Genomic DNA, 20,929 nt, shown 5'->3' with positions numbered 1-20,929 from the left:
AAGGGTTTTTCTTAATTTTTTACTATTTTTTAAAATTTTCGAATAATAGTGAAGACATCAAAACTATGTAATAACACATATGGAATTATGTAGTAACCAAAAAAGTGTTAAACAAATCAAAATATATTTTATATTTGAGATTCTTCAAAGTAGCCACCCTTTGCCTTGATGACAGCTTTGCACACTCTTGGCATTCTCTCAACCAGCTTCATGAGGAGTGCTTTTCCAATAGTCTTGAAGGAGTTCCCACATATACTGAGCACTTGTTGGCTGCTTTTCCTTCACTCTGCGGTCCAACTCATCCCAAACCATCTCAATTGGGTTGAGACCAGGTCATCTGATGCAGCACTCCATCCCTCTCCTAATAAACAGTAACAGCAACATATGTGATCAATCAAAAAAGTCAATGCAGGGGCGGCAGGTAGCGTAGTGGTTAGAGCGCTGGACTTGTAACCGAAATGTTCGCAATATCAAATCCCCGAGCTGACAAGGTAGAAATCTGTCGTTCTGCTCCTGAACAAGGCAGTTAACACACTGTTCCCCGGTAGGCCGTCATTGAAAATAAGAATTTGTTCTTAACTGACTTGCCGAGGTAAATAAAGGTTAAATATATTTTTTTAAATGCAGATACTCTGGGTAGCTATTGGTTAACTATTTAAATAACTAATTAGCAGTCTTAGAAGCTATTCAGTTTCCTGTTGGTTCCAGATATGGTTCATCGGTACCGCTTGCCGTGCAGTAGCAGAGAGAACAGTTTATTACTTAGGTGGCTGCTTTCTCTGACACCGCCTGGTATAGAGGTCCTGGGCGGCAGGGAGCTCGGCCCCAGTGAGTGATGTACTGGGCCGTACGCACTACCCTTTGTAGCGCATTGCGGTTAGATGCCAAGCAGTTGCCATACCAAACGGTGATGCAGCCAGTCAAGATGCTCTCAATGGTGCAGCTGTAGAACTTTTTGAGGATCTTTTCAGTCTCCTGAGGGAGAAGAGGTGTTGTCGTGCCCTCTTCACGACTGTGTTGGTGTGTGCGGACCATGATAATTCCTTAGTGATGTTGACACAGAGGAACTTGAAGCTCTCGACATGCTCCACTACAGCCCTGTCGATGTGGATGCGGGCGTGCTCGGCCCTTCGTTTCCTGTAGTCCGCAATCGGCTCCTTTGTCTTGCTGACGTTGAGGGAGAGGTTGTTGACTTGGCACCACAATGCCAGGTCTCTGACCTCCTCCCTTTAGGCTGTCTCATCATTGTCGGTGATCAGGCCTACCACCGTTGTGTCGTCTGCAAACTTAATGATGGTGTTGGAGTCGTGTGCGGCAACGCAGTCGTGGGTGAACAGGGAGTACAGGATGGGCCCTCGTGTTGAGGGTCACCGTGGCGGATGTGTTGTTGCTTACCCTCACCACCTGGGGGTGTCCTTCATACTGGACACAGAGACATAAAAATGGTATCCACAAGTTTATCTGACTCTGGGGAAGTACATAACGGGCCTCATTGCCAAAATCACAAATTATCTTCAGGTTTTCTGATTATCTTGATTCAGTCATGTTCTCTTTCTAGATTATATTTGTCTGCATCCCAAATGGCACCCTATTCTCTTTATATTGCACTACTTTTCACCAGGGCCCATCCAAGTGGCACCCTATTCCCTTTATATTGCACTACTTTTCACCAGGGCCCATCCAAGTGGCACCCTATTCCCTTTATATTGCACTACTTTTCACCAGGGCCCATCCAAATGGCACCCTATTCAGAAAGTAGTGAACTACATAGGGTCCAAAGTAGTGCACTATATAGGGAATAGGGTGTCATTTAGGATGCTCCCTTGAAGAGCTCTCTATAGTGATCTCCTGCAGACTCAGCAGCAGTGGTGTAAAGTACTTAAGTAAAAATAGTTTAAAGTACTAATTAAGTCGTTTTGGGGGTCTATCTGTACTATTTATCATTTTGACAACTTGTAATTTCACTTCACTACATTCCTAAAGAAAACAATGTACTTTTTACTCCATACATTTTCCCTGACACCCAAAAGTGCTCCTTACATTTTGAATGCTTAGCAGGACCGGAAAATGGTCCAATTCACGCACTTAAGAGAACATCCCTGGTCAGACCAACTGCCTCTGATCTGGCTTACTCACTAAACACACATGCTTTGTTTGTAAATGTTGCCCCAGGATATCCGTAAGACAATGGTGCTGTATGGGTTGCTTAATACAATGAATTTGAAACTATTCATACTTTTAGTTTTGATACTTAAGTATAACTAAATTATTTCAGACTTTTACTTAAATAGTATTTTCCTGGGTGACTTTCACTTTTACTTGAGACATTTTCTGTTATAAGGTATCTTTACTTTTCTCCAGTATGAGAATTTGGTACTTTTTTGGGGTACTACTGCTCAGCAGCATTACATAACTAAACCCCTGCTGTCACCCCAGCCTGGCCTCAAAGAATCCAAGTAACATGGTCATTTTAAATCTGTGACACTCAAACAGGAGGGAGGTTGGTCGGGGAGGATGGGTGGGCGTATAACAACCCAAAGGTTGCGTGTTCGAATCGCATCACAGACAATTTTAGCTAGTTAGTAGCAACTTTGCAACTAGTTGCTACTTTTTAGCTGCTTTGCAACTACTTAGCATGTCAGCTAACCCTTCGCCTAATCTTAACCCTAACTTTTCCCAGCTAGCACATTTGGTTCCTTGGAAGTTGTGGGAACATATGTTTTTGGTTTCCCGTTGGTTCTGGGAACGAAGACATACGTTTCCTGACTGGTGAAAACTGTTTTAAACGTTCTGAGAATGGAAGTAACATTTTCACCTGTTCTGGGAACTTACATTATTAGGTTTCATGGAGCGTCTGAGAACGTTTTACTATGGATCCCTGAACGTTTTCTTAATGCTTTGAGAATATGACTTTAAATAGAACCATGACAAACCTGCAGAAAACGTTATGCTAAAGTTCTGAAATTCCCACCTAAGAAACATGTGGTTCTCGGAACATTATGTGCTAGCTGGGTGTCCTGCACCATTCCCAGAACGTTGTGGGAAGGTTGTATGCAAAATAACCATAAGACAACAACACACTCACCAAGATCCCCCCCAAAAAAAGATGTGCTGGCTGGGTAACCCGTACCCTAACCTTAACCCCTAATCCTATCATACTCCCTCTCTCCCTCTCTACCTCTCTCCCTCTCTACCTCTCTCCCTTTCTACCTCTCTCCCTTTCTACGTCTCTACCTCTACCTCTCTACGTCTCTCCCTCTCTCCCTCTCTCCCTCTCTCCCTCTCTACGTCTCTCCCTCTCTACCTCTCTACGTCTCTACCTTTCTACGTCTCTCCCTCTCTACCTCTCTACCTCTCTACGTCTCTCCCTCTCTACCTCTTTACGTCTCTACGTCTCTCCCTCTCTACCTCTCTACGTCTCTCCCTCTCTACCTCTCTACGTCTCTCTACCTCTCTACCTCTCTACGTCTCTACCTCTCTACGTCTCTACCTCTCTACGTCTCTACCTCTCTACGTCTCTCCCTCTCTACGTCTCTCCCTCTCTCCCTCTCTACCTCTCTACGTCTCTACCTCTCTACCTCTCTACGTCTCTACCTCTCTACCTCTCTACGTCTCTACCTCTCTACGTCTCTACGTCTCTACCTCTCTACCTCTCTACCTCTCTACCTCTCTACCTCTCTACGTCTCTCCCTCTCTACCTCTCTACGTCTCTACCTCTCTACGTCTCTACCTCTCTACGTCTCTCCCTCTCTACCTCTCTACGTCTCTCCCTCTCTACCTCTCTACGTCTCTACCTCTCTATGTCTCTCCCTCTCTACCTCTCTACCTCTCTACGTCTCTCCCTCTCTACGTCTCTACCTCTCTACGTCTCTCCCTCTCTCCCTCTCTACCTCTCTACCTCTCTACCTCTCTACGTCTCTACCTCTCTACGTCTCTCCCTCTCTCCCTCTCTACGTCTCTCCCTCTCTACCTCTCTACGTCTCTACCTCTCTATGTCTCTCCCTCTCTACCTCTCTACCTCTCTACGTCTCTCCCTCTCTCCCTCTCTACCTCTCTCCCTCTCTACGTCTCTACCTCTCTCCCTCTCTACCTCTCTACGTCTCTACCTCTCACCCTCTCTCCCTCTCTACCTCTCTACGTCTCTACCTCTCTACGTCTCTCCCTCTCTACGTCTCTCCCTCTCTCCCTCTCTACCTCTCTACGTCTCTACCTCTCTACCTCTCTACGTCTCTACCTCTCTACCTCTCTACCTCTCTACGTCTCTACGTCTCTACGTCTCTACCTCTCTACCTCTCTACCTCTCTACGTCTCTCCCTCTCTACCTCTCTACGTCTCTACCTCTCTACGTCTCTCCCTCTACCTCTCTACCTCTCTACGTCTCTCCCTCTACCTCTCTACCTCTCTACGTCTCTCCCTCTCTACCTCTCTACGTCTCTACCTCTCTATGTCTCTCCCTCTCTACCTCTCTACGTCTCTCCCTCTCTCCCTCTCTACCTCTCTCCCTCTCTACCTCTCTACGTCTCTACCTCTCACCCTCTCTCCCTCTCTCCCTCTCTCCCTCTCTCCCTCTCTACCTCTCTCCCTCTCTCCCTCTCTACCTCTCTACGTCTCTACCTCTCACCCTCTCTCCCTCTCTCCCTCTCTACCTCTCTACCTCTCTCCCTCTCTACGTCTCTACATCTCTCCCTCTCTACCTCTCTACCTCTCTACGTCTCTCCCTCTCTACCTCTCTCCCTCTCTACCTCTCTACGTCTCTCCCTCTCTACGTCTCTCCCTCTCTCCCTCTCTACGTCTCTACCTCTCTCCCTCTCTACGTCTCTACCTCTCTCCCTCTCTACCTCTCTACCTCTCTCCCTCTCTACCTCTCTCCCTCTCTACGTCTCTACCTCTCTACGTCTCTCCCTCTCTCCCTCTCTCCCTCTCTACGTCTCTCCCTCTCTACCTCTCTACGTCTCTACCTTTCTACGTCTCTCCCTCTCTACCTCTCTACCTCTCTACGTCTCTCCCTCTCTACCTCTCTACGTCTCTACGTCTCTCCCTCTCTACCTCTCTACGTCTCTCCCTCTCTACCTCTCTACGTCTCTCTACCTCTCTACCTCTCTACGTCTCTACCTCTCTACGTCTCTCCCTCTCTACGTCTCTCCCTCTCTCCCTCTCTACCTCTCTACGTCTCTCTACCTCTCTACCTCTCTACGTCTCTACCTCTCTACGTCTCTCCCTCTCTACGTCTCTCCCTCTCTACGTCTCTCCCTCTCTCCCTCTCTACGTCTCTCTACCTCTCTACCTCTCTACGTCTCTACCTCTCTACGTCTCTCCCTCTCTACGTCTCTCCCTCTCTACGTCTCTCCCTCTCTACGTCTCTACCTCTCTACCTCTCTACGTCTCTACCTCTCTACCTCTCTACGTCTCTACCTCTCTACCTCTCTACGTCTCTACCTCTCTACGTCTCTACCTTTCTACGTCTCTCCCTCTCCCTCTCTACCTCTCTACGTCTCTACGTCTCTACGTCTCTCCCTCTCTACGTCTCTCTACCTCTCTACCTCTCTACGTCTCTACGTCTCTACGTCTCTACGTCTCTCCCTCTCTACGTCTCTCTACCTCTCTACCTCTCTACCTCTCTACGTCTCTACGTCTCTACGTCTCTACGTCTCTCCCTCTCTACGTCTCTCTACCTCTCTACCTCTCTACCTCTCTACGTCTCTACGTCTCTACGTCTCTACGTCTCTACGTCTCTCCCTCTCTACGTCTCTCTACCTCTCTACCTCTCTACCTCTCTACGTCTCTACGTCTCTACGTCTCTCCCTCTCTACGTCTCTCCCTCTCTACCTCTCTACGTCTCTACGTCTCTACGTCTCTCCCTCTCTACGTCTCTCTACCTCTCTACCTCTCTACGTCTCTCCCTCTCTACCTCTCTACGTCTCTACCTCTCTATGTCTCTCCCTCTCTACCTCTCTACCTCTCTACCTCTCTCCCTCTCTACGTCTCTACCTCTCTCCCTCTCTACCTCTCTACGTCTCTACCTCTCTCCCTCTCTACCTCTCTACGTCTCTCCCTCTCTACCTCTCTACCTCTCTACCTCTCTATGTCTCTCCCTCTCTACCTCTCTACCTCTCTACCTCTCTCCCTCTCTACGTCTCTACCTCTCTCCCTCTCTACCTCTCTACCTCTCTCCCTCTCTACGTCTCTACATCTCTCCCTCTCTACCTCTCTACGTCTCTCCCTCTCTACCTCTCTCCCTCTCTACCTCTCTACGTCTCTACCTCTCTATGTCTCTCCCTCTCTACGTCTCTCCCTCTCTCCCTCTCTACCTCTCTACGTCTCTACCTCTCTACGTCTCTACCTCTCTACGTCTCTACCTCTCTATGTCTCTCCCTCTCTACGTCTCTCCCTCTCTCCCTCTCTACCTCTCTATGTCTCTCCCTCTCTACGTCTCTCCCTCTCTCCCTCTCTACCTCTCTACCTCTCTCCCTCTCTACCTCTCTACGTCTCTACCTCTCTATGTCTCTCCCTCTCTACGTCTCTCCATCTCTCCCTCTCTACCTCTCTACGTCTCTACCTCTCTCCCTCTCTACCTCTCTACCTCTCTCCCTCTCTACCTCTCTACCTCTCTCCCTCTCTACGTCTCTCCCTCTCTACGTCTCTCCCTCTCTCCCTCTCTACGTCTCTACCTCTCTCCCTCTCTACGTCTCTACCTCTCTCCCTCTCTACCTCTCTACCTCTCTCCCTCTCTACCTCTCTACCTCTCTACCTCTCTCTCAATTCAATTCAAGGGGCTTTATTGGCATGGGAAACATATGTTAACATTGCCAAAGCAAGTAAGGTAGAAAATATACAAAAGTGAAATAAACAATAAAAATGAACAGTAAACATTACACTCACAGAAGTTCCAAAAGAATAAATCCATTACAAAATTCATATTATGTATATATACAGTGTTGTAACGATGTGCAAATGGTTAAAGTACAAAAGGGAAAATAAATAAGAATAAATATTGGTTGTATTTACAATGGTGTTTGTTCTTCACTGGTTGACCTTTTCTTGTGGCAACAAGTCACAAATCTTGCTGCTGTGATGGCACACTGTGATATTTCACCCAGTAGATATGGGAGTTTATCAAAATCGGGTTTGTTTTTGAATTCTTTGTGGATCTGTGTAATCTGAGGGAAATATGTGTCTCTAATATGGTCATACATTTGGCAGGAGTTTAGGAAGTGCAGCTCAGTTTCCACCTCATGTTGTAGGCAGTGAGCACATAGCCTGTCTTCTCTTCAGAGCCAGGTCTGCCTACAGCAGCCTTTCTCAATAGCAAGGCTATTCTCACTGAGTCTGTACATAGTCAAAGCTTTCCTTAAGTTTGGGTCAGTCACAGTGGTCAGGTATTCTGCCACTGTGTACTCTCTGTTTAGGGCCAAATAGCATTCTAGTTTGCTCTGTTTTTTTGTTAATTCTTTCCAATGTGTCAAGTAATTATCTTTTTGTTTTCTCATGATTTGGTTGGGTTTAATTGTGTTGCTGTCCTGGGGCTCTGTGGGGTGTGTTTGTGTTTGTGAACAGAGCCCCAGGACCAGCTTGCTTAGGGGATTCTTCTCCAGGTTCATCTCTCTGTAGGTGATGGCTTTGTTATGGAAGGTTTGGGAATCACTTCCTTTTAGGTGGTTGTAGAACTGAAGGGCTCTTTTCTGGATTTTGATAATTAGCGGGTATCGGCCTAATTCTGCTCTGCATGCATTATTTGGTGTTTTACGTTGTACACGGAGGATATTTTTTCAGAATTCTACATGCAGAGTCTCAATTTGGTGTTTGTCCCATTTTGTGAATTCTTGGTCGGTGAGCGGACCCCAGACCTCACAACCATAAAGTGCAATGGGTTCTATAACTGATTCAAGTATTTTTAGCCAGATTCTAATTGATATGTCAAATTTGATGTTTATTTTGATGGCATTGAAGGCCCTTCTTGCCTTGTCTCTCAGATCGTTCACAACTTTGTGGAAGTTACCTGTGGCGCTGATGTTTAGGCAAATGTATGTATAGTTTTTTGTGTGCTCTAGGGCAACGGTGTCTAGATGGAATTTGTATTTGTGGTCCTGGCGACTGGACCTTTTTTGGAACACCATTATTTTTGTCTTACTGAGATTTACTGTCAAGGATCAGGTCTGACAGAATCTGTGCAGAAGATCTAGGTGCTGCTGTAGGCCCTCCTTGGTTGGTGACAGAAGCACCAGATCATCAGCAAACAGTAGACATTTGACTTCAGATTCTAGTAGTGTGAGGCCGGGTGCTGCAGACTGTTCTAGTGCGTCCATAAGGAGTACAATCTGTGTCGTGTGTGTGTGTGTGTGTGTGTGTGTGTGTGTGTGTGTGTGTGTGTGTGTGTGTGTGTGTGTGTGTGTGTGTGTGTGTGTGTGTGTGTGTGTGTGTGTGTGTGTGTGTTTGGGGGGGGGGGTGAGATCCCCTGGGCTTGGGGCTCTCCATTTGTCTGTTCTGCTGTGGTGTCGAGACTTTTGTCGGGAGCTGAGGTGGGCTGTTCTGCTGTGGTGTCGAGACTTTTGTCAGGAGCTGAGGTGGGCTGTTCTGCTGGCTTCTCTGCGGGGGTGGCCACCTCTCTAGTGGGTTGTTCTCTGTCACACGCCATCCCCCTCACCCTCTCCTCCAGCAGTCTGATCCTCTCCTCTAGTGCTCTGTTCTTTTCCTGCTCTTGCTTTTTATATTGTTGAAGTTGTCTCAACACAGTCCAGAGTGCAGATATGTCTCTCTCCACCTCCAGCTCTCTGGGTCTGGTTAAGGGGGTGTTGTTGTGCTGGACTGTTGTCTGGGTCTGTGCTGACTGGAGTGTAATCACCTGCTGTTCCAGCTCCACCTGTCTTACCTCCAGCTGGGTAAATGTATCCTTCATTTCAATGAGGGGGTAGTACTCTGTGCTGGGAGGTTGGCTTTCCGCCTGGGGTTGCTCGTCTGTGGGGTTATATAATGAAGAGGTCTGGTCTGACCCGCTCGGGGTGGGGGTATCTTTCTAAAGGGAGAGCTTCTCCGTCTGGGCTAATTCTTTGATTAGGTGAAAGTCCAGCTGAAACTGTTTGGGGTTACCCTGTACCAATACTGTTCCAGTCTTATAGAGATTTATATTAGCTGACTCAGAGTCCTCGTTGTCTAGTATCCTGAGTTTCCACCCCTCGTTAACACCCCCTCTCTTAACAGTGCTAATATAGCACTGTGCCATGCCAGGGGATTGTCTGTGTGGAAGATGAGGTTGCTGATGTTCCCATTTTTATAATAGTCAGCAAAAAGTGTCTCTTGATTTTCCATAAGGAGCTTCATTTTGTGATCTTTTCTTTCCTTATCGTTCTTTACATACACAGAGTACTGTATTTTAATTACCTCTGAACAGCGGGAGGCAGCTTCTAAGGCCTCTCCATTTGGTTGGAGTAGACTGTTCGACTCTCCTGACGTTGTTGGGCTAAATAGCTTTGACAGCTCTCACTTGACACGTCAGAGCTAATTGATGTTGTATCAAGCTTGGCAGCCTTAATTTAGCATCCAGTCATTATAAAATAATGTGTTTTTCTTCTTGGCTTGTGGAAATAAAATATAGCTTCAGACTAAACATTACTCATTCAGTTCCAGGTTGGATGGTGTTTTCAGGTTTCTGTTGATTTCCAGAGCATTTGCTGTATAGCGTTGGAATAATAATCTTTGGTAGTTGTAAGCCTTCCAGGTGATTTTGTAATTCCGTCCAAAATCAGGTTGTAGGTTTTGAGTTTTGATTTGGAGTGACGGTTATGTTGTAGAGGGTAGCATCCTGTATATGTTACTGACAAAAAATCAAAGTTTATCTAACTCTAAATCTATCTAAAAATGCACGAGATCATTACTTCACTCTCTACCTCTCTCGCTCTCTCTCGGCCTCTCTCTTTCTCTACTTCTCTCTCTCTCTCTCTCTCTACCTCCGTCTCTCTCTACCTCTCTCTTTCTACCTCTGTCTCTCTCTCTTTCTACCTCTGTCTCTCTCTCTTTCTACCTCTCTCTACCTCTCTCTCTACCTCTCCCTCTCTCTCTCGCCCTCTCGCTCTCTCTATCCTCTTTCTCTCTCGATCCTCTCTATCCTCTTTCTCTCTCGATCCTCTCTACCCTCTCTCTCTCGATCCTCTCTACCCTCTCTCTCTCGATCCTCTCTACTCTCTCTCGATCCTCTCTACCCTCTCTCTCTCGATCCTCTCTACCCTCTCTCCCCTCTCTCTCTCGATCCTCTCTACCCTCTCTCGCTCTCTACCTCTCTCGCTCTCTACCTCTCTCGCTCTCTACCTCTCTCGCTCTCTACCTCTCTCTACCTCTCTCTATCTCTCTCTCTCTCTCTCTCTCTCTCTCTCTCTCTCTCTCTCTCTCTCTCTCTCTCTCTCTCTCTCTCTCTCTCTCACCTCAAATAACTTTCTTCTGAAACTCCTCAGTCTATTCTTGTTCTGAGAAATGAAGGCTATTCCATGCGAGAAATTGCCAAGAAACTGAAGATGTTGTACAACGCTGTGTACTTCTCCCTTCACAGAACAGCGTAAACTGGCTCTAACCAGAATAGAAAGAGGAGTGGGAGGCCCCGGTGCACAACTGAGCAAGAGAACAAGTACATTAGAGTGTCTAGTTTGAGAAACAAACTGGCAGCTTCATTAAATAGTACCCACAAAACACCAGTCTCAACGTCAACAGTGAAGAGGCGACTCCGGGATGCTGGCCTTCAACAGTTATTTGTTTCTGGCCATGTTGAGCCTGTAATTGAACCCACAAATGCTGATGCTCCAGATACTCAACTAATCTAAAGAAGGCCAGTTTTATTGCTTCTTTAATCAGGACAACAGTTTTCAGCTCTGCTAACATAATTGCAAAAGTGTTTTCTTATGATCAATTTGCATTTTAAAATTATAAACGTGGATTAGCTAACACAACGTCCCATTGGAACACAGGAGTGATGGTTGCTGATAATGTGCCTCTGTACGCCTATGTAGATATAACATAAAAAAATCTGCCGTTTCCAGCTACAATAGTCATTTACAACATTATCAATGTCTACACTGTATTTCTGTTCAATTTGATGTTATTTTAATGGACCAAAAATGTGGTTTTCTTTCAAAAACAAGGTAATTTCTATGTGACCCCAAACTTTTGAACGGTAGTGTACATATTTATATTGATACGTTATGGAGGGATTTCTCTGCTCTTTCACGTCCTTCCTGTGTGCTGTGATCTATCCCAGCCTAAGTCTTATCCCTCTCTCTCTCTCCTCTTCTCGGAACGTCGGTTCTCAGAATTGATAGAATTCCCAGTATTCTAACCGGCAATAACAGGAACAGATAGTCTGGAGGGTGTGTGTGCGTGCGTGCGTGCGTGCGTGCGTGTGCGTGTGTGTGCGTGAGAGAGACACAAGGGGAGATATTTATTTTTAACCATCAGCAGAGATCAGAAATTACCCCAGAAAATGTGTTGTCAAAATTGTTGTTTATGTCCATGTGAGTTATGACTAGACTGCTACATCCTTGACCCGTTTCTACTGACGGATAATAGAACACTAGGTAGGGGGTAGCACAGGGGGGTATCTGTAAAAAAGGTTTCAAACTCACTGACCAATGCATGTTATGCCACTAGAAACACGAAACAGGATGTTTTTTAGGTCTTCAGAGGCCGGAAGTAATCGTCACCAAACGTGTTTCTGTTAAAAGTATGAACTGCACCTTAATAACAGAGGACAGCTTGTGTAGATGGTAACAAAAGTAAAAATGGGCCTCAGCCTTCAATGTCACTTATCTACCATATTATCATGGTATCAGGTACGGCCAGGAGTTTTTCCAGGCCAGGTCACGTGGTCAGAAAAACTCCTGGCCCTAATCCGAATGTATACTGATTATGCTGGAAAGATACTTACACAATATACATTTCTCAGACATAAAAACTGTTCAAAACTTATTTTATCTCAACACTTCATAATAAGTTCAGAGTTGGATGTTTTATAACCAGGCAAAAATAGAAACAGTGGATGACCCTTGACCCTTGATTCACCCTTGACCCTTGATTCAGAGCCCTACTTAATCCTGTTGGGTCTGCAAAAGGTCTGGATCATCACACACACACACACACAAACACAAACACACAAGTGTTCAACCTTTTAATTCAATGGAAACGGTACTGTACTGAACGATTGTGTATGGAATGCTGCTATTTCAAATGGTCAAACATCCATATTGATCTCGCCACACCCACCAAACGGGAACAGAAGTATCTCAAAGGCTGTTGAAGAACGTTGCGCACCGTTTTGGGGATACGTGTCGTACGGTACAAATCGTCACGCAACATAGCAATTGTTGAACAGAACTGAAACCCCCCTGTGCTCCCTACATGTCCAGTTGGACTGCTCAGGAAAACGCCTGTCCAGGTTGGGTCCATTTTACCTCTCCTCACGTCCACTTTGAACTACTCTACTATGTGTCCCGGCAGGTACTGGGTTGCCAGGTTCTGGTATAATTAGTTAAAATCTGAGTAGAAAGCTTCTGGTTATTTATTACACTTTCGATTTTTAATCCTTAGTGTGAAACAGCCACGTCCGTTTTGTGATATTACAACAACGAAGAAGTTACTGTAAACGTTGGACAATATTGCACGCGCGAAGAGCACAATATGTACTGCACATGTTTTCATGATGATCTTCAGCTCGGCAACAATAACAACGGTGGTGGGCCGGCCAGTGGTTTCCCCCTACTGGGGATTCCATCTGTAAAACAAAGCAGTGTGAGGATGTGAAAAGCAATTTCAGAGTCAGTAGAAAGACCTCTTTAGTGTCCTAAGTTTTCATAACTGTGACCATAATTGCCTACCGTCTGTAAGCTGTTAGTGTCTTAACGACCGTTCCACAGGTGCATCTTCATTAATTGTTTATTGTTCATTGAACAAGCATGGGAAACAGTGTTTAAACCCTTTACAATGAAGATCTGTGAAGTTATAGGGATTTTTACGAATTATCTTTTAAAGACAGGGTCCTGAAAAAGGGATGTTTATTTTTTTGCTGAGTTTATAAAAGGCATCGGGTATGAGAAAATCTAATACACAAATGCGAATATAATTGTATGTCTTAAATGATTTTGATGATATATTCTTGATTATAAACTGGGTGGTTCGAGCCCTGAATGCTGATTGGCTGAAAGCCGTGGTATATCATAATACCCGGTTTGTCATACCATGGGTATGACAAACATTATTTTTACTGCTCTAATTACGTTGGTAACCAGGGTATAATAGCAATACGGCACCTCGGGGGTTTGTGGCATATGGCCAATATACCACGGCTAAGAGCTGTGTCCAGGCACTTCGCGTTGTGCGTAAGAACAGCCCTTAGCCGTGGTATATTACCCATATACCATCCCCCCCTTTAAATATAGGATGAAGAAGATTTTTACCTTTTTATGTGGAATTTTCAATGCAATTTCTATGTCTACATAGTTCTGATGATTGTGTTGAAAGTAGATTGATGTTTCAACCTGTTAGTCAGGTTAAGTCAGTGTTTTTAAGTTGAAGTTTTACCCTAATTTCAATGTTTACAATTCTGGTTGAGATGAGAACAGTACTGAGTGATAACCTGTTTCAAATCCAATGCATTTTTCACTTTGATTCCATGTCACAATACGTTGACAAGACAAATTACGTTGAAACAACGTTGATTCAACCAGTGTGTGCCCAGTGGGTTGACTACTCTAGCGTGTTGTCTCTACTCTAGTTCGTTGTCTCTACTCTAGTTCGTTGTCTCTACTCTTGTGCGTTGTCTCTACTCTAGCGTGTTGTCTCTACTCTAGCGTGTTGTCTCTACTCTAGTTCGTTGTCTCTACTCTAGTTCGTTGTCTCTACTCTAGCGTGTTGTCTCTACTCTAGTTCGTTGTCTCTACTCTAGCGTGTTGTCTCTACTCTAGTGTGTTGTCTCTACTCTAGTTCGTTGTCTCTACTCTAGCGTGTTGTCTCTACTCTAGCGTGTTGTCTCTACTCTAGTTCGTTGTCTTTACTCTAGCGTGTTGTCTCTACTCTAGTGTGTTGTCTCTACTCTAGTGCGTTGTCTCTACTCTAGTTCGTTGTCTCTACTCTAGCGTGTTGTCTCTACTCTAGTTCGTTGTCTTTACTCTAGCGTGTTGTCTCTACTCTAGCGTGTTGTCTCTACTCTAGTTCGTTGTCTCTACTCTAGTTCGTTGTCTTTACTCTAGCGTGTTATCTCTACTCTAGCGTGTTGTCTCTACTCTAGTTCGTTGTCTCTACTCTAGCGTGTTATCTCTACTCTAGCGTGTTGTCTCTACTCTAGTTCGTTGTCTCTACTCTAGCGTGTTATCTCTACTCTAGCGTGTTGTCTCTACTCTAGTTCGTTGTCTTTACTCTAGCGTGTTCTCTACTCTAGCGTGTTATCTCTACTCTAGCATGTTATCTCTACTCTAGCGTGTTGTCTCTACTCTAGTTCGTTGTCTCTACTCTAGCGTGTTGTCTACTCTAGTTCGTTGTCTTTACTCTAGTGTGTTATCTCTACTCTAGCGTGTTATCTCTACTCTAGCTCGTTGTCTCTACTCTAGTTCGTTGTCTTTACTCTAGCATGTTGTCTCTACTCTAGCGTGTTCTCTACTCTAGCGTGTTATCTCAACTCTAGCGTGTTATCTCTACTCTAGCGTGTTGTCTCTACTCTAGTTCGTTGTCTTTACTCTAGCGTGTTGTCTCTACTCTAGCGTGTTATCTCTACTCTAGCGTGTTATCTCTACTCTAGTGCGTTGTCTCTACTCTAGCGCGTTGTTTCTACTCTAGCGCGCTGTCTCTACTCTAGTGCGTTGTCTCTACTCTAGTTCGTTGTCTCTACTCTAGTTCGTTGTCTCTACTCTAGTTCGTTGTCTCTACTCTAGTGCATTGTCTCTACTCTAGCGTGTTGTCTCTACTCTAGCGCGTTGTCTCTACTCTAGCGTGTTGTCTCTACTCTAGTTCGTTGTCTCTACTCTAGTGCGTTGTCTCTACTCTAGTGCGTTGTCTCTACTCTAGCGTGTTGTCTCTACTCTAGCGCAATGTCTCTACTCTAGTTCGTTGTCTCTACTCTAGTTCGTTGTCTCTACTCTAGTGTGTTGTCTCTCCTAGTTCGTTGTCTCTACTCTAGCGTGTTGTCTCTACTCTAGTGTGGTGTCACTACTCTAGCGTGTTGTCTCTACTCTAGCGCGGTGTCTCTACTCTAGCGTGTTGTCTCTACTCTAGTTCGTTGTCTCTACTCTAGTTCGTTGTCTCTATTCTAGCGCGTTGTCTCTACTCTAGTTCGTTGTCTCTATTCTAGCTCGTTGTCTCTACTCTAGTTCGTTGTCTCTACTCTAGTTCGTTGTCTCTACTCTAGTTCGTTGTCTCCACTCTAGTTCGTTGTCTCTACTCTAGTGTGTTGTCTCTACTCTAGTTCGTTGTCTCTACTCTAGTTCGTTGTCTCTACTCTAGCGTGTTGTCTCTACTCTAGTTCGTTGTCTCTACTCTAGTTCGTTGTCTCTACTCTAGTTCGTTGTCTCTACTCTAGCGTGTTGTCTCTACTCTAGCGTGTTGTCTCTACTCTAGTTTGTTGTCTCTACTCTAGTTCGTTGTCTCTACTCTAGTGTGTTGTCTTTACTCTAGTTCGTTATCTCTACTCTAGTTTGTTGTCTCTACTCTAGTTCGTTGTCTCTACTCTAGTTCGTTGTCTCTACTCTAGCGCGTTGTCTCTACTCTAGCGTGTTGTCTCTACTCTAGTTCGTTGTCTCTACTCTAGTTCGTTGTCTCTACTCTAGCGTGTTGTCTCTAGTTCGTTGTCTCTACTCTAGTGCGTTGTCTCTACTCTAGCGCGTTGTCTCTACTCTAGTGTGTTGTCTCTACTCTAGTGTGTTGTCTCTACTCTAGTTCGTTGTCTCTACTCTAGCGCGTTGTCTCTACTCTAGTTCGTTGTCTCTACTCTAGCGCGTTGTCTCTACTCTAGCTCGTTGTCTCTACTCTAGCGCGTTGTCTCTACTCTAGTTCGTTGTCTCTACTCTAGCGCGTTGTCTCTACTCTAGTTCGTTGTCTCTACTCTAGTTCGTTGTCTCTACTCTAGTGTGTTGTCTCTACTCTAGCGCGTTGTCTCTACTCTAGTTCGTTGTCTCTACTCTAGTGCGTTGTCTCTACTCTAGCGCGTTGTCTCTACTCTAGTTCGTTGTCTCTACTCTAGTTCGTTGTCTCTACTCTAGTGTGTTGTCTCTACTCTAGCGCGTTGTCTCTATTCTAGCTCGTTGTCTCTACTCTAGTTTGTTGTCTCTACTGTAGTTCGTTGTCTCTACTCTAGTTCGTTGTCTCTACTCTAGTGTGTTGTCTCTACTCTAGTTCGTTGTCTCTACTCTAGTTCGTTGTCTCTACTCTAGTTCGTTGTCTCTACTCTAGTGCGTTGTCTCTACTCTAGTGTGTTGTGTCTACTCTAGTTCGTTGTCTCTACTCTAGTTCGTTGTCTCTACTCTAGTGTGTTGTCTCTACTCTAGTGCGTTGTCTCTACTCTAGTTCGTTGTCTCTACTCTAGTTCGTTGTCTCTACTCTAGTGTGTTGTCTCTACTCTTGTTCGTTGTCTCTACTCTAGCGTGTTGTCTCTACTCTAGTGTGTTGTCTCTACTCTAGTGCGTTGTCTCTACTCTAGCGTGTTGTCTCTATTCTAGCGTGTTGTCTCTACTCTAGTGCGTTGTCTCTACTCTAGTTCGTTGTCTCTACTCTAGTTCGTTGTCTCTACTCTAGTGTGTTGTCTCTACTCTTGTTCGTTGTCTCTACTCTTGTTCGTTGTCTCTACTCTAGCGTGTTGTCTCTACTCTAGTGTGTTGTCTCTACTCTAGTTCGTTGTCTCTACTCTAGTTCGTTGTCTCTACTCTAGTGCGTTGTCTCTACTCTAGTTCGTTGTCTCTACTCTAGTTCGTTGTCTCTACTCTAGTGTGTTGTCTCTACTCTTGTTCGTTGTCTCTACTCTAGCTTGTTGTCTCTACTCTAGTTCGTTGTCTCTACTCTAGCGCGTTGTTTCTACTCTAGCGCGTTGTCTCTACTCTAGTGTGTTGTCTCTACTCTAGTTCGTTGTCTCTACTCTAGTTCATTGTCTCTACTCTACTCTAGCTCGTTGTCTCTATTCTAGTTCGATGTCTCTAGCTTGTGAGAATGACCTCAGAACACTTATCCTCCATCAGAGAATGACCAGACAGCTAAAATCCTCGGGAAGAAGTGAATAATTGTTTTGAAGCAAAGCACCATTCAAACCGAGAAAATAATGTAGCATCCTGCTTTTTCATTGTCGTTCATTCATTCCTTCATTCCTTCCTTCCTTCCTCCTTTCGTTTGTTTGTTCATTCAAGCAGTAAAATGTTCCCTCACAATTTCAACATGCACTGAACCTTTGCCTATTGAATAGAATTGAATTTACTTTGGGACACAGACAAATACAACAAAATGCACAATGTGGACCCAGAGGATATCACTTGAAAGTATTAATTAAAACGTTTGTTTCTAAAGTGGTCCTCGATGGTAAAAACAATAACACATTTAATGATTAAAAGAGAAGACAAAATTACGAACAACCATAAATACATTCATTTATATTGACATCCTAAAAAAGTGGCACTATTCACATCACTTCTTCCTAACCTTAAAAATCAACCATATTCACTTCACATTAAAACAATCTATTAATTGCACATCACACCGATCCTTTAAATAAATCCACCTGGCCAGCAGTAGGGGGCACAAGGGGCAGTGGAGTGGTTTCCCTTAATTAGACAACCTTGTCTAAATGAAAAACTTTGCCTGCTTTTTAAAGCTACTTTTACTTGCTTGATCTCTAAGGGGAGGCTGTTCCATAGACAAATGCCTGTATGGAAAAACGTGCTCCTCGCAGTCCTGTTTACTCTTGGGATTTTACTAGACAACACACCAGTTCTGGTATTGGTTACAGACCATATCAATGTGTTTTTTCATGTAACCTGGGCCACGATCATTTAAGATGTCAAACATATGATTGAGTTTAAGTTGGTCCACTCTGGACTCAAGGCAACAAGCCCACCTCCTGTACCCCTGTTCCTGTTTAACTGTCCTCTCCTGTCGATGGTAGGAGGTCAAGTCTGGAGTTGAGGAGAGCCGTGCACTGCGGAGCCGGATCCACCTGTCTAAGGCAGCCCAGAAGCAGGCCAGAGGGATGGAGATGGATTATGAGGAGGTGATCCATCTCCTAGAGGCTGAGATAGCTGAGCTCCAGACCCAGAGGACAGAGCAGCCCGGCCAGTCCAGCCAGGTGCAGGTAACACAGACTGAGTCTCAAATCATACCCTTTAATCTCTAGATACAGTAGTGCACTACTTTTGACCAGAGCCAATACCCTACACAGTTTTGAACCGTGCTATTATTGTTCATGTAGTGCACTACTGTCGACCAGGCCATATGAGCAGCAGAACTGTGGACCTCCTGGCGAAGATGTTTTTTTGTTGCGCTCTTCTCTTACTGTCTTTCCTTCTCTCTCTCCTTTTCATGTCATTCTCCTTTTCCTTTTTTAGTGTGTTGCAGGGCCTATAACCCCAGTCTGGGGTAACAGACTTCACTATCCGTCCGTTCGTGTGTGGGGCCTATAAACCTGTGCCCAGTGTGAGCTAACAGACTACACTACATTCCCCTGTTGGAATGAATAACAGTCTACTCCTCGACCGCATGTATTATTAACATGTATCACATACATGCTTAAATGTCTTACTCACGTCGGCCACGGAGAACAAGAGCCCACAGTCCTTGGGAGCGGACCATGTCGGTGGCACTGGGTTATCCTCAAAGTGGGCAAAGAAGGTGTTTAGCTTGTCCAGAAGCAAGATGTCCGCAACGACTCAACCGCACGTATTATTAACTTGGTTTAAGGCAGGGATGAGCAACTAGCGGCCCGCGGCTCCCCTTTTGTAGGCCCGCAGATCAATTTCCAAAACTGCTGTTGAGAGTTAGAATAGTAGAATACACAAGGTGCAACTTGCTCCAAAACTGCAACATTTCCTCAATGCCCCATGGCAAAATGTGTAGAATTGCAGGAAATGAACTCTAAAACTTTTTTCTCTTTGCTGTCAAGAGGGAGGCCGCTACAATGTTTTGTTTCCTAGGCTAACTGACTGCATGTGTGGGTACGGATGTGTGTACGCAGACACTGTCTGTGTGGGTGGACAATTGCATACTGTCAGTGATGTGTATGCAGAGGAACTTGAAGCTTTTCACCTTCTCCATGGCGGTCCCGTCGATGTGAATAGGGGCTAGCTCGCTCTGTTGTCTCCTGAAGTCCACAATCATCTCCTTTGTTTTGTTGACGTTGAGGGAGAGGTTATTTTCCTGGCACCACACCACCAGGGCCCTCACCTCCTCCCTGTAGACTGTCTCGTCATTGTTGGTAATCAGACCTACTACTGTTGTGTCGTCTGCAAACTTGATGATTGAGTTGGAAGCGTGTGTGGCCCTTGTGTTGTGGAACAGCGTACTGGAGGTATTATTTCCTACCTTCACCACCTGGGGGTGGCCCATCAGGAAGTCCAGGACCCAGTTGCACAGGGTGGGATTTAGACCCAGGGTCCCGAGCTTAATGATGAGCTTGGAGGGTACTATGGTGTATTCCTCTTGTCCAGATGGGATAGGGCAGTGTGAGGTGCAATGGCGATTGCATCATCTGTGGATCTATCGGGGCGGTATGCAAATTGAGGTGCATCTATGGTGTCAGGTAAGGTGGAGGTGATATGATCCTTAACTAGCCTCTCAAAGCACTTCATGATGACAGAAGTGAGTGCTACGGGTCGATAGTCATTTAGTTCAGTTACCTTTGCTTTCTTGTGTACAGGAAGAATGGTGGACATCTTGAAGCAAGTGAGGACAGCAGACTAAGATAGGGAGAGATTGAATATGTCCGTAAACACTCCAGCCAGCTGGTCTGTGCATGCTTTGAGGACGCGGCTAGGGATACCGTCTAGACCTGCAGTCCTGTGAGGGTTAACACGCTTAAATGTCTTAATCACGTCGGCCACGGAGAACGAGAGCCCACAGTCCTTGGGAGCGGACCATGTCGGTGGGAATGTGTTATCCTCAAAGCGGGCAAGGAAGGTGTTTAGCTTGTCCAGAAGCAAGACATTTGTGTCTGCGATGAGGCTGGTTTTCCCTTTGTAATCCGGAATTGTCTGTAGACCCTGCCACATACAGTTGAAGTCGGAAGTTTCCATACATTTAGAATCATTAAAACTCGTTTTTCAACCACTCCACAAATTTCTTGTTAACAAACTATACTTTTGGCAAGCCGGTTAGGACATCTACTTTGCGCATGACACAAGTAATTTTTCCAACAATTGTTTACAGACAACAGTTGTGGGTTCCAGTGGGTCAGAAGTTTACATACACTAAGTTGACTGTGCCTTTAAATAGCTTGGAAAATTCCAGAAAAGTATGTCATGGCTTCTGATAGGCTGATTGACATCATTTGAGTCAATTTGAGGTGTACCTGTGGATGTATTTCAAGGGCTACCTTCAAACTCAGTGCCTCTTTGCTTGACATCATGGGAAAATCAAAAGAAATCAGCCAAGACCTCAGAAAAAAATGTGTAGACCTCCACAAGCCTGGTTCATCCTTGGGAGAAATTCCAAACGCCTGAAGTTACCACATTCATCTGTACAAACAATAGTACGCAAGTATAAACACCATGGGACCACACAGCTGTCATACCGCTCAGGAAGTAGACACGTTCTGTCTCCTAGAGATGAACGTACTTTGGTGTGAAAAGTGCAAATCAATCCCAGAACAACAGCAAAGGACCTTGTGAAGATGCTGGAGGAAACGGGTACAAACGTATCTATATCCACAGAAAAACGAGTCCTATATCGACATAACCTGAAAGGCCGCTCAGCAAGGAAGAATCCACTGCTC

The 20,929-nt window shown here is 45.1% G+C and overlaps 1 protein-coding gene across 1 annotated transcript in view; it reads left to right on the top strand.

Moving 5' to 3' along the window:
- Positions 1-20,929, top strand: part of stxbp4 (syntaxin binding protein 4) — an 85,872-nt gene that overhangs the window by 50,968 nt on the left and 13,975 nt on the right. Inside the window, exon 19 of the mRNA XM_038974603.1 lies at positions 18,110-18,295. Coding sequence (XP_038830531.1) covers positions 18,110-18,295 — 186 coding nt within the window. The remainder of the gene's footprint in view (positions 1-18,109; positions 18,296-20,929) is intronic.

This window comes from Salvelinus namaycush, chromosome 35 (genome assembly GCF_016432855.1).
Source record: "Salvelinus namaycush isolate Seneca chromosome 35, SaNama_1.0, whole genome shotgun sequence".
Lineage (NCBI taxonomy): Eukaryota > Metazoa > Chordata > Actinopteri > Salmoniformes > Salmonidae > Salvelinus > Salvelinus namaycush.
The sequence above is the reverse complement of the archived record's forward strand: the minus strand, read 5'-3'. Positions and strand labels throughout refer to the sequence as shown.